At 44.5% G+C, this 14,042-nt stretch overlaps 1 protein-coding gene across 1 annotated transcript; it reads right to left on the reverse strand.

Annotated features, from left to right (window-relative positions):
- Positions 1–696: 696 nt before the first annotated feature.
- Positions 697–11,555, reverse strand: LOC115402168 (mothers against decapentaplegic homolog 5-like). The gene is given in 9 exon segments (XM_030110641.1): positions 697–1,216; positions 1,296–1,552; positions 1,647–1,868; positions 3,266–3,373; positions 3,748–4,050; positions 5,222–5,489; positions 5,492–5,550; positions 5,553–6,163; positions 11,312–11,555. Coding segments are annotated over 8 exon segments (1,431 nt in total). The 5' UTR covers positions 5,623–6,163; positions 11,312–11,555; the 3' UTR covers positions 697–1,072.
- Between the last annotated feature and the right edge of the window lie 2,487 nt (positions 11,556–14,042).

Below are 14,042 nucleotides of genomic sequence, written 5' to 3' on the forward strand. Positions count from 1 at the left end.
TTTCAGTGAGAGCAGTTCAGAATCGAGTCTTGCTCAAGGACACTTTGACAATCCACCATGCATGTGTGGTGTTGCTGTATCCACGCACTGCTGAACTATTCAATACTGAAGCACAAAATTCAAATAAATGAGTTACCAAATAACCTGTTTATTTCATTGAGCTATTGAAGTCAATTATCTAACAACATAATGCCTTGGTACCCACGCCAAAAGTTCCATATGCCTCCACAAAACCCATGAGTGCACATTATTGTTAATACAGTGAGTATGGGACATACAGTCACTCTTACTTGAACTGGAGAGTAAAAACAAGAACCGATAGTGAAGGTGTCTGCGGTCTGATTATATCATAGGTGACTACGTCTATTGCAATAGATGTAACATTCACAATGTTGTTAGCTTATGGCATGTTAAACTTGTTCAGTGATTGATCTCCCATATCAAAAAGAAAAAAAAAATCTATCATGTTGGCATACACAACGTCTTTCAAAGGCAGTAGCTCAGTGTTCATTTCTAGCAGTAGAGACTATAAAAAGAAAGCATTTGTTATATCTCGAGTCTAATGGTAAACATAATTGTTTCTATATCTTATTTGTAAATATCTGACATTGAGACGACAATGTAAGAAAGGTTTTCCGGAAGAATTCCAACAGTCTGTCGGACACAAGGCCAAAAAAAAAAAAAAAAAAAAAAAAAAAAAAACACTTCCGCTTCATTAAAAACGACACATGTCGGGAAATAAAGTCATTTGATGAACACAATAAAAGTCAATGCAAAAAAGAACAGTGGGCAGGTCCGAGCTCGACGCCAGAGCCCTCCATTCTTGCACATGTGGTAGAATTGTCAAGCAGTAGTGTGTCCCTCTCCTCCTCCTCCTCCTCCTGGTTTTTACTGGAAACGCTGGATTCTGGCTGCTGTTGGACTTCCAGCCAGACTCTAAAATCCCTTCCCAAATTAAGTGTAAACAGTTCAGCCATTAAGACCGCTTTAAATTATAAATCGTCAAGGGGAGAGAGACAGAAGTAAAAAAAAAAAAAAAATAATTAAAAAAAGTAAAAACAGGCCTCCATTATTAGGACACGGAGGAGATTGGGTTGAGAGGCGAGCCCATCTGTGTTAGCACTTTGTCCAGCCACTGCAGGGGTCCGTGCAGGTGCACCTCAATCCAGCAGGGGGTGCTGGTGACGTCCTGACGGTGATACTCCGCTCCCCAGCCCTGAGAAGAGGAAAACACCAGGTCAACAACAGCTCAGCTCACTCCCCCCACCGCCGGCCGGCGCGCTCCACTCCCTCACCTTGACAAAACTCATCCTAATGGTGCACATCTTGGTGAGCTCGTAGACCGCCTCGAAGCCGTGGTTGACCGACTGCGCCAGCAGCTGAGCGAACTCCTGGTTGTTGAAGATCTTCAGGCTGCAGCCGCTGGGGATCTTGCAGACGGTGGTGGGGTGGAAGCCGTGGTGGTAGTTGCAGTTACGACTCTGGACAAAGATGCTGGTGTCGCTGAGACACTCTGCGTACACCTCCCCTCCCACGTAGTACAGGTGCACTCCTGGGGGGGGGGCAGAAACAACACGTCAGAGGGTCTGAATCACACCTCCTGCACCTGGTTTCCGCTCCGGCTGCGTCCCGCTGAGGAGCCCCACCTTTGCCGATGTGTCGGCGGGTGTTCTCGATGGTGGAGTTGCGGTTGACGTTGGACAGCAGCCCGAGGCAGAAGCGGTTCTTGTTGTTGGAGGGGTCGGTGAAGCCGTCCACGAGCACGCTGGTGGACGAGGCGTGGTAAGCCTCCCCCACCCGATTGTTGAGTTCATAGTAGACAATGGAGCACCAGTGGCTCGGCTCCTCGTACTCCACTGGCTGCACATCTGAGAACAAATCACACCCAGAAGAACCATGAAGGCGCCTCAAACAGCTTCCAGTTGAAAAAGTTTAACCTGCATCAAATAGGTCTGAATAAAGTGGATTTGCTTTTATTGCAATGATTTTTTGCTTTCAGCAATTGAAATGTTTCTGTTCATCTTCAAGTTCAATTCCAGGAATCTAATCCTTCACTGTGTTTAATCACACTTCTCACTTTTAAAACACCAGATATTTCAGTCTTCGGAGAGAGCTGAATCCAGCTGCCAGTTTACACTTAATGATCACATTTAGCTATCAAGCACATCTAAAGCACTGTGCAAATTGTGCTGTGTTAAAGCTATTAAAATGTTCAGTCATCCACACAAGTGATTGAAAAACTTATCTTAGCTGTTCAATTACATTTAAGAAAGAAGGCGTAACAAGAACAGAAACCGCTAAGAGCCGACGAGTGCAGCACATTTTATAACGTCTTCAAACTGCAGCAGCTGATTAATTTCATATATTCAGGACGGATGGCAGCAGCTCTCTGTCATTTCCTCCTGGATTGGACATTAATGTGAAAATTGTAATGTGGTGTCAGCTGTGCTGGAGCAAAGCAACATCTCAACAGGGAGGGCCAAAGAAACACCTCTGCAGAGCTTACATAAAGAATCTGATCATTATCCAACTTCTGGAGTTATCAGATTACTCAAACAATGATGTGCTTTTATTTAGGGGAATAGGATTAGCACACCTTTGTCTTTACACAATACATGCACGTATGTTTACCCATTAATCAAACTTATTGTGTGCATGTCTTTAGTATGTGAAGTTAGAATCTTACATCAAAAACTGCACTTTTAAGGGAAATAAAATGAGCAAGCGTAGTGAGATAAGCAGGATTTCTGAAGTGCATGTCAACGTGTCAGATGAGATTATTACAATTATGAGATTACTTTCTGTGTAAACATGCTCATTGAGACTGTGGTTTTGTGTCCCGGAGGTTTGCAGTCCTGCATGTCTGAGCATGAAGCTCTGCTGGAAGCCAAATATTGAGCTCTTCATCACAATCAGGAGGATCTGAGCAGGACACTGGCGGTTCCTTATGAGTCTGTCCAAACCAGGGGTGTCAAACAAAAGGGCCAAAACTGGCCCGCTGGGGCTCCAACCCGGCCCATCAAACCCCCAAGCACATACATTTTTTTTTTTTTTTTTTAAACAAATTTCTCAAGAGTAGTAGACGACCCCACAGTGAGGCCTGAGCTGAAATACCAGTGATTCTGCCATGAAAGCGAGTTAAAGTTAACGTTAAAGCTAACGTTAAAGCTGATTAGTTTGATACCCCTGGTCTAACCTATATTATTTGAAGAAGCGTTTGGTGTTCTCACTGGCCTGTAGGAACCACGAATCACAGCAGGCTCACCTCCTCTGGCCATGTTCTGTGGTACCAGGCTGCTGCTCGTGTCCATGGACTGGCTCTCCTGTCCCAGCTGCTCGTCGGGGGGCATGTAGGCCGGGGGCGGGGTGTCAGCTGAGACATTAAGAGAGCAGTTAGCGAGGATGAGACCAGTTGCTGCTGCTGCTGCCGCCGCTGGCAAATGGTCTTTCACACATACACACACGCCACTCGAGTCTCCGTAGACCCAAACAATCATCACAGGATCCGAACCCCGGAAACGGTGTCAGATGACACACATCCCTCAGTTGCTGAGCCACATGCTAACCCATTCCCTACAGAGATGCAACATGAGCCGCCTGGATCTCCGAGGCACGCAGGGAAAAACAACGTACAAGACATCTGCTTAGGCAGCAATTAGCAAATTTAGAGAAACGCAGTTATTTGGCATCATTCCCAGGGCCAGGGATCGGAGATCTCACATACAAATACACACATATTGGGAGTACCTGGGAGCTGGAATGGACTGGAGGGTCCCGAGCTGGCAGGAGAGTTTGGATAAGTACCACTGCTGGCTGGAGACGGCGGATAAGGAGAGTTGGGAGAAATGGGGAAGGAGCCGCCACCCCCTCCGCCTCCACCGCCGCCGCTGGTGGTGCTGCCGCCGCCGCTGTGCGGCTGCTGGAAGGACTCTGGAAAGGTGGCGTTCAGGGGCATGTGGGGCTCGTTGTGGGTGAGGTTGCGAAATTGTACCAGCAAGCTGTGCTGTGGGTTGAACTCGCTGTGGCGTGGTACCAGGACAGGAGGGAGCACTGGAAGGGGGGGGAGAAAACACACACAAATATTCCATATGAGATGCCTGCGTCTATCAGCTATCTCTATATCTTTCTATGGTTGTGCTGTACTTTTTCAGTAATGAATCTGTTCCCTTAACAAGGAAACACAGGAAATGTTAGAAGAGGTCCTTGAATGACATCCTCTTTGTAAAAAAACAGTTGATCAAGTAAACGATGGACACAATTTTTCACAAAATCATTTCAACGAGTGTCAGTGTAAGCTGAAAACAAAATGAAAATCTGATAATTAAAAGGAAAAAGTGAACATAAATAAAACAAATATAGTTTCAATCAGAGCAAGACTGGAGTTTTGATATGACAGCACTCTATAACTGCATCAGTTTCCAACATTCAACACATACCACTGCTAAACAACAAGGAGACATTCCTCACAAGTCACTTCAGACCTTGGTAGACAAACAACCACGGCCAAGGTCTTCTATATTTATTTTCTCGTCACCTATGCCAAAAGGATTGTGTGTTCTTCCACAGCCTTGATGTTCATCTGCCAACATACAAAGTCCCGGCGTCAAGGCTCCGATACGAGCCTGCCGGCTTCGCTCCGAACGATACAGCGTGCAGTCTCTCCTGACTGACATGTGATCCACATCCTTGAGGTGGTCAATACGGGGCTGGAAATCCCAAACCGGCCCAGCGTCAGAGGGGCCGTCCTCTCAGGGTCATCCGCGAGCGTGTGTGAGCGCCGCGGAGGGATCGGCAGAGGGAAAGTGCCGGGAGTTTAGCCTGAGTGGTTTATGCATTTAGTGAGGCACTCTCTGATGCCACACCCCATCTGGAGTGCCTGAGGCACATAATCTAATAGACTCCTACAGCTAGTGATATTGATTTTCTGTGAAATGGAGGGGGCGGGAAGACCAGGCCCGTTTGATGACAGCCTCCTGACCTTTGTGGATTTGCTTACGGGCTCTACAGTTTACAAGGAGAGCTCAGAGATGTGTACAGCTGCACAATGTTTTCCAGTTGAAGGTGACGAGAGATAAGGATGTTATTGTGGATCAGCGTATCACAGTCTTACCAACATCTGGACAGAAAGAAGGCAGTCTCAGATGTATTTTAAAGCAAAGGTAAAAAATTATTTTACAAGATGCAATCAAATTAGCTTAGATTGTTAGTGAGAAGCACCTACCAGGACTCTCCACTCGCTTGTAGTGATAAGGGTTGATGCAGACCTCCTTCTGTTTGGAGCCAAATGGGTATTCACACACCTCCAGGGGCTTGAGCTCGTGGTGAGACTGCAGGTCCGGCCAGCGCCACACTCTGCAGTAGATGACATGAGGAAGGCCCTTCCTGTGGGAAACCTGCAGCCGGCCGTCCAGGGATCTTGGAATGGTAACACACTTGCTGGGCTGACCGGGGCAGCTCAGAGCCTTCTCCAGGTCCTCCATGGCACCTTCTTCTTCTTGAGCTTTTTCACCAACGCGTCCACTGCCTTCTCTGCCCATTTCTCCTCCTCGTCCCCTGCTTCCAACCGAGCAGCCGTTTGACTGCCGGACTTGTGAAGGAGAAGAGACTGGACATGGAGGTCATCCTCTGAGCTGTGCTATGTGCTTAAAAAAAAAATAAAACAAAAATCTGTGGTGGACGTTCAGTCCAGATCTGTGAAGGTGTTTACGAGTGTCACTCCTGCTGACGATCTCCAAAGAGCCTCAAACAGTCGGTGAGCGTGCGGTCAACAAAAAGAGCTGCTTGGGTGTGTGAGTATGAGGAGCTGACAGAAATGAGGGGTGGGGTGAGGGGAGAGGAGACTTTAGCCTTGTCTGACCAAGGACAGGAAGCAGGGGAGGGACGGGAGTCAGCAAGCAGGACGCAGCTGCTGCTGCTCAGGAAGGGCCCTCCAGCAAGCTGTCCGGAGCTGGGTCACCACCACTGATGGAGGGGCGAGCAAGCGAGGGAGGGAGGGACGGTGCTGTGCAGGCTGCAGGAGCTCTGATCAGAACCTGTGTGCAACTGACAGGCGGTGGCAACTTTGACACACGTCTTATAAGGAAGGGATCATTGCTCAAGAACTCCCAGGTCGTCCAATGGTTATTTCTCCAACCAGGGCAATAGGTTTCAGTATGACGGCACTCTGTAAGAAAAGAGAATGAGAACCAATGAGTGTAAACAAACCATTGCTAGCACGATCACACACAGTCTCAATCTACAATCGGACCAGGAACAAAATTATGACTTGACCTTCTTACCTAATTTTAATCACAACTTAAATACTTTAGAAAGAAAACAAGCTTATTGAAAAACAGCGCACAGAGCCCCTTGTTGGTTTCCTCTTTTCCACGTGTCCTTTTCTGATTTGTCACACCCTCATCACGAGCCTTTTCCAGGGAGCAGGCAAATGACTCGACTACCTATGGCTAATCCAACATGCACTGTAGAGGTTTTTCTAATGTGAGGTCAAGTTTCTTGATTGTCATCATTGCCGTTTTTTTAATAGATTATCAGGCAGAGCAAATTTCCCTCACATTTTCAGGAGAGTTGGTGGAGAAGGAGATGATGCTCAAACAGAGCATTAATCTCATTTGGACAGGTTGTTTACTGTACAAATATAAGGATGCACCAATCGGGTCCGATAATGCATGGAGTACTCGTTCCTTAAAGATCTCCGATACAACCCGATGAGTAATATGTGATATCATGCGCCAGCACTGTTGTGAGAGCAGGGTGTGTGTGATATGTGTTAAAAAAAAAAAGAAAAAAGAATTCAACTGTTCTTGGTAAATTTTTGATAATGATAATCTTTACGTTATCCTTTAAAATGTGGCTCAACCCAGCCCCCTCAAAAAATAAAATGTTAAAATTATTCTGCTTATCATCAACCCAGAGGGATTCAGAGCTCAATGACCAACAGCAGCAACGCATAGTCACAAAAAGCTAACAGCTGACTGACTAACAAGCTAACATTCTGACAGTGACGTCAGCTGAGAAAGATGCTCATCTCAATACCAGCTGATGAGGCAGAAATCATCTGAACTACAGAATGAAACGAAATCAACAACAGTCCTCTCCTCTGTGTGTGAGCCCAGTCCAGGGCCAGGGGACAGTGCTGGCTTCACGTTTATCAATCAGTCCCTTGGTCTACAGTGCACATAGGGCAGTGGCTAGATAGACGTGACACACTGCCCTATGCGCACTGCTGTAAGGCAGGAGGTGGAGGAGGCAGAGGCTGTATGGAGGCGACTCGCGGTTTACGTAGTCTTTACATGTTGGTGTATGAATCAGACTTTATGGCATTTAATGACGGTACTAAGTATAGGCAAGTAGCTAAATATTACTATTTGCTTCCTTATAAACATAGCACAACAAAATGCAATATTTTACAATGCTTCCTTGCATATAAATCAATGAAATGTCTAAAATCCATCTCCTTCGAGCACTTAACTACACGCTTCCTTTAGTAAAAAGACCTCAAACCTTCTGTTGGAACTCATCTTCGGAATAAAGTGGGTGAAAGTGTCTCCCTTTGCAGACTGTATGACGTCGGCATCTTTCAGCGAGCATGTTTCTCAAAATGCCAATTTCTTTGATACAAATGTTACCTAACTATGGCACCACCGATAAATGATTCAAACTTACGAAGGGGAAAATCCCAGCAGGTTACACACGACACCAACTGCTTCATCATGCATTAGCCTTCATGTAGGCCCAGAGAACCGGCGAGTTCACATTTAACAATTGTCGCAGTCCGGCTCATCCACATCATGCAGATCAGGCGAGCAGTGGGTCGAACACATGCCACAGCTGTTCGGGGGCTTGTGAAACTGGCCTGGTCAAAAAGGATGTAACCACAAAGAGCTGCTTCCTCCCTCATCCCATCTCAGCCCGATCCCTCCCTTCCAACACACAGCTGTCCAGCAGCACTGCACCCACTCCCACTGCTCATTGTTCTGCACGCACATGAAAGCGGAGGGAAACCTCCACAAGTAGGACATGTAGGCATACACACACACACACACACACACACACACAAAAAAAAAAAGGATCATCCTGTAGAAGTTATGAGCTCATCTGGCATCCACTGGGCTACGTTGCAGTGGTCGTTTCAACATATCCTGATAAGATCTGGATGTGCCAGGCCTCTTTTAGACTGGCTCAGGACTGATTCATCAGCTCATTGTTGAATTAACAATGACAACGAACAGATTTATAATGTTGGGATGCATCCAACCTCCATGCAACATGTAGAAACACATACTATTTGACAGATATTTTGTAGATCTGACTTGTCTGAACAACAAATGCCAATCTCAATGACAGAGATGACCGTTTTTATAAACTGATGGTACGCTGGGATCTCGCCAAAGGATTCAGATCAAACTAAGCACGTGTTACAAAGCCGGATTGCTAAATGTGCTAACTGAAAATTATTTATCAGTCAATGATAACTGTGGGCATGGCTGCAGGTGACCTGTGCTTTCACAGATACCACCTGGAATTCCTGAGCACACAGTTGATATATATTTTGTTGGATAATGACCTACATATGCTGTCCCAACAAGAAAACCCTTTGACACACATTCAAGACCACTGTTCAGAAGAGAGGAGTGATTAGCCTTCCTCAATTTCAACATTCCAGAAAAAAAAAAGACTACTTTTAGCATTATAAATTCATACAAAATGTTGAAAAAGGCAATTCAGGTTTTTCACACAGGAATGAAGCCAGTAATTAGTCACATTTTACATTGGTATTGATCTAACAAACACAAATTGTTATCAGATGCACTGTTTGTTAGAAAGACCTTGAAACGCCCGTGCTGAACACATGCAAGCAGCGTGACTTGTTTTGGTCCAGTGAAAAATATGTAAAATGTGGACTTTCTTCTCTCCGTGAGTGCTAAAGACAATCAGACTGGTCACACAACACTGAGGATGGCTACAAAGTTATGTAACCTTTCTCATACTGACAGATCACTATTCAAAGCAAAAGAATCTAGATTTCCACATTCAGCTCTTGAATGTAATAATGTCTGACCTTGCTTTTGTTTTTTTAGTTACACTGTTGCTGTATTTGAATTTAGTTCCCTCCCACCACTGGTTCCTTTCACAGTCTCTGAGACTATTCTACATGCAGTTTGCACATTCTTCCTTTTACTGCACTGACATCCCCTGGCTACCACAGTTTCCTCCTGGTGATTGGATGGTGGACTGAATATACACACCACAGGGATCAGCTCCAGCATGAGTAAATTAATGCTATATCAATGTCTTACTTTTATGTAGGCATTTATGTGAAGGTAAGACAGAACTGTAAAGAAGTCAGATCAAAGTCTTGTAGTAGCAGCTTCAAAATAAATCTATCACACTTCAGTGAAATCAATGAAGCACGGTAAGACCAAAAAAAAAAAAATACAATCAGTTGAAAATTAAAACAAATGAAATCAAATTTGCTGAGAGTTGTTTCTATAATAATGGTGACACGGCTGCGTACCTCGAGTAAGAAAAAAACCCAAAAACAGCACTGTTTCTTGTAAAATAGGTTTTGGTTTCATGATTGCATTACATTATAATCAAGAACTGCACAAGAGGAAAATTAGATGCTTATAGTTGTCAGTCGTAACGGTTTTCATCCTTAATCCTATTTCAGTCTTTATATTTGTTTATTCTACTGTTTACATTTCTTGTGTAAACTACATGACATTAAATATTCATTGTGATTTGCATCTTCAGCACATGTCAGTGCACCAAATCAGAAATGCGACTAAAAATTCACTTGGCACACAGTGTTGATTCAAATATTGCTGTTAGTGTTACATTTTTTACTGATTAGATGATTTAATCAAAAATCTAAAGCATTTTAATAACGTCAACCTCATCATTCTACGGTTTTAATATCAATGATACCAGTGTGTGGACCACTACTAATATAATCCCGTACTTTGTGAATGTATGCTGCACTATGGTGTTTATACTGATGGCAGTGACGATGGTGGTTATGCTAGCCATGACATTTTATGATATATATAAAATCATAAATTAATTTTAAAAAACTGAAACAAAACCAAATGGAGGCAAGAAAATCACTGCTCTATCAGTTTGGCTCCTCAGAGGAGATTTGAGAAATCCCTTCTTCCAACAAGGGTTTTAAATACAGTTACTGGTGCATGTCCTGTAGTCAGAGGTTTGTTTGGAGTCAGTCGGAAAAGCTTGACAAGTCTGAAGTACAGGGAACAGACAATATGGAAGGACTGGCTCGCAGAGCAGTCAGCACCCCCCACCCAGAGAAAGAGAGAAAAGGGATTCAGACAGACGCATCTGATGTTACACAAATCCCCAAACAGCAGTAAAAATAGCTTTTAGAGCAGCTCTAACTTCACCGTGCCACCAAAATACACGCAGTCATAACATAATACATCACTTCGGAGGCATTAGCTAGCTGGTATGCAGCGGGCTAATGTGAGTAACCGAGTTTGCTAACTAGCTTAGCGATCTCTAACAACTTGTTTAAAGTTTTAAACAGACACTATAAAAAGCAATTAACTCACGCTAATCAGACGCTCGGGAGACTAGGCTTCTAAATAACACACGCCAGTGCTGAAAATTAGGTTTAGTGTTCTTCTCGGTTTTCTTCAGCCTTCCTTTTCTTCCTCCATTCCACTAACTTTTTGGAACTGATGCTAAGCTAACAGCTAACCCTAACCTCTCAGACGGCGGCGCGGCGTCGAGCCTCCGCGACAGCCCGCTGATGTAGCTCCCCGCACTTCAACCCCAAAACTACCTGGCGGACACCAACCTTTCAGCGGCGCTCACGGGTCATGATTCTGCCTCTGTCCGTGAACTCCCCGGCTGAAGTTTTAACTTTCTCGACGGGATTTAGCGTTTTGAGCAGCGGCGCTTCCCTCCGTCTCTCCGTGCCATGTCCTCCAGATCCCGGAGTCTACTAGACTACTGGGAAGGCGGAGTGCATATCCCTCCGCACGCCCCGTTAACTAGTCCCCTTTTCGCTCGTACGGTAAAGGACGTTTTGTTAATAACTTCAAAAGTGATACACCTTATATAATAAATAGAAGCATTGTTTATTATTTTATACCACAAATTCTCGTTTTCCTTGTGCGAACGTGTGATTATGGTCCACCTGAATCAACTTTAATATCTCTAAAACTGTATCTCTGATTTTATAATTGTGGTGGTGTGAAATAGTAAAACACGTGATAGAGTAAAAACAGTATGTGTGTCTTTGGAAGTGTGTTTTTGCCGCTCTGGAGCGTGAAGTTGCGGGTCTTACGGTGGGGGTGCTGCGGCTCTGGGACGTCTCACAAGTTGCTGGCTCCACTCAGTCTGGACTCGGTCTTCTTGTGTATTGTTGTCTTTTGTGGTCCTCTGTTTCAATCCGTGTCTCCCCACACGCTGTTAATCCTTTTAGATTTAATTATCCAGACTAATGGCCACCGCTCCACACGTCTCCGGGTCGGACTGGCCTCTCTTCCCCGTCAGGAGAACGTTCGGAGCGCCGATTCCTCCTCCGTCCCTCCGACCGTCCGTCCGCGGCTCCGTCCTTAATGATGTGCAGCTCTCACTTTCAGCCACTAGCGGGCAAACCAACTGTGATTTAATGCTTTATTTCATCAAATGTCCCTTTTTTAAAACCTCTTTCATCCCATAAAGCAGTGTTGTAACCTCTCCAGTCAAGGAAGCGTCATGAAACTCCAGGGTCCAGAGCACTGGGTCATTAAGGCCCCCCACTTCCATGAACTGGGACCTCTGAAAACTGCTCAGATAATACAGTAAAATGATAATATCCCACTGTACATGGCTGTAAGCATATATACACGTGAGTCTTTGAATGTGACTATATAAATGTGATTGTATGAGTGTCTGACTAAATAAACGACTCAATATCTACAATATAGATGTGTAAATATGACTGTATGAAAGTGATTTTACAAACGTGACTACATGATTGTGATTCAAGCTTACTGGGAGATGGAGACAAGGTACCCCGCTGTTTGTGATGTGATGCCACCGAGGTGCCCACCGATGTGAGAAAGGATGGCCTGGACCATTTCCCAACATGGAAACCAAAAGGAGATACAAGCACTGCACACTTTACCCATATGAACTGTCAGAAATGCAGAGTGCATCTTTGCCTGAACAGGGACAGAAACTGTTTTCATACCCATTGTCACACCCAATTTAATTTGGGTATGACAATAAGAAAGGACACAGCACAGCAGAGCAGTGGTTGGGAGTTAAAATCTGGCCATCTGGGCTTGTGCAGTTTGCATGTTCTCATGTGTGCATGCATGGAGTTTATCCAGGTACTCTCTAGAGATGTTTGATAACCTTTGATCTTCAAACTCCAGACTGCACCTTGACTCATACAGGCTGAACGAGGCGTCAGACGATCACAACCTGCAGAGGGAAAGCCTTGTTCTGTTCCATCCTGCACACGAGGAGGAGGATTTCAGTCATTTCACTCCTTTCTTTTTCAGCACAGGTTGAATCGTTGTGTCTTTCTGCCAATTGTGTCTTATGGGTTGGAATATAACTTGTAAAATGTGCTCAGCCTGTAAGATTTCACATGTAACTTTTATAACTTCGTCCTGTGGAAACAGACTCCAGACTGTTACTGTTGCATTTCTGGTAATGAGATTTTCCAAATGATAAACTGTGAGCATCAGCGGCCTTTACGAGGCCTTCGCAGCCTGAAGTCATCTGAGGAAAACGACCCAACCTCAGTTAGATTCCACTTTATTTTGAAGCCAGAAACGCTGCATCAAAATGGACTTTTTACAGACTGACAGTGTCTTTCTCCTGTGGATTTTAGCCTTGGCACGAGGGGCCTTTAAATGTTTGGACTCGTTAAATCTTACAGCAAATCCCACACAGAACCTGCAGATTTTTTTTTCTTTTTTTAAATCTGCCGCAATGCAGCCCTGTTTATATTGATCTGATTAATATTTACAGTGAACAGTGACTGTCAGCCGAGGAACATCACACCTGCTTACATCCTTCAAAATGCTAGAAACGGAAGAATAAATGTCATGAGCAAAAGAGCTTTTTGAGCTGGGATTAAATACAGTTTGTCATTGAAGTCCAGGGCTGATGGTTTGATTCCTTAGATGCTGACTCTAAAGTTTCTGTGACAGAACCACATGCCAGTCCTTGGATCCTTCTTCTTTTTTCTTGAGTAAACAGCTAAACTGATTTGCTTCAATTAGTGTAAATTACTTTAAATAGTCAAATATACAAAGCTGAGTCTTTCCATCATGCTCGGGTTGTACCACTGAGCTCCTCTATTTTCGACTTGTAAAGCACTCTGTGCAGCGTTTTCCCCGTGGAGAATGGAGGTCAGCTGATTGGGACGAGCGACTGGGAGCAGTTGTGTAAAGTGTGACCAGACTGTGAAATGTGCTTTATAACAACATGACCGTGCACTTACAGAAGAGGTGAAGCTGTAAAAGGACTGAGCCATTTGTATCCTAAGCTGTTCACGTTGCTCAGCTTCATGTAGTTTTATGACGGACTCTTCCAAATGAGTCACATCTGCCCAATATCCTGTCATGACACGGTTCAAACAGGAAAAATAAATCAAAACACATTTTAAAACGAGCTGCAATTGCATTAAACACTCGCACTGGGCACACTTTCTGTAACCCTGCATTGTGCAATCCGCGCTGGAGGATGATTTCACTCATCCTTTCCACGAGTTATTCCAGTCTTTGCAAGTTGTGTGTGAGATAATAAGCACTTTGGTATGTATGAGTGTGTTTCACTGCGTGTGTGTTACTGATCAGTCATCGTCAGCGTGGCGTTTAGTCAGCCCACAGATGAGCTGTCAGTCTGACCGGTTTGACTGACAGCTGTTTAAATTACTGTCATCAAAGCTCCATAAGCTGGATGTGGACGGTGCGTAAAGTTCATGTATCATATTTATTGTATTGTTTTATCCTTTTCTTTAATCTCAGCTTGAATCAACAAAGACTTTGTCTTCCTCTAGAAAGGACTTAATGCCA

The sequence above is a fragment of the Salarias fasciatus genome, chromosome 2, assembly GCF_902148845.1.
Source record: "Salarias fasciatus chromosome 2, fSalaFa1.1, whole genome shotgun sequence".
Lineage (NCBI taxonomy): Eukaryota > Metazoa > Chordata > Actinopteri > Blenniiformes > Blenniidae > Salarias > Salarias fasciatus.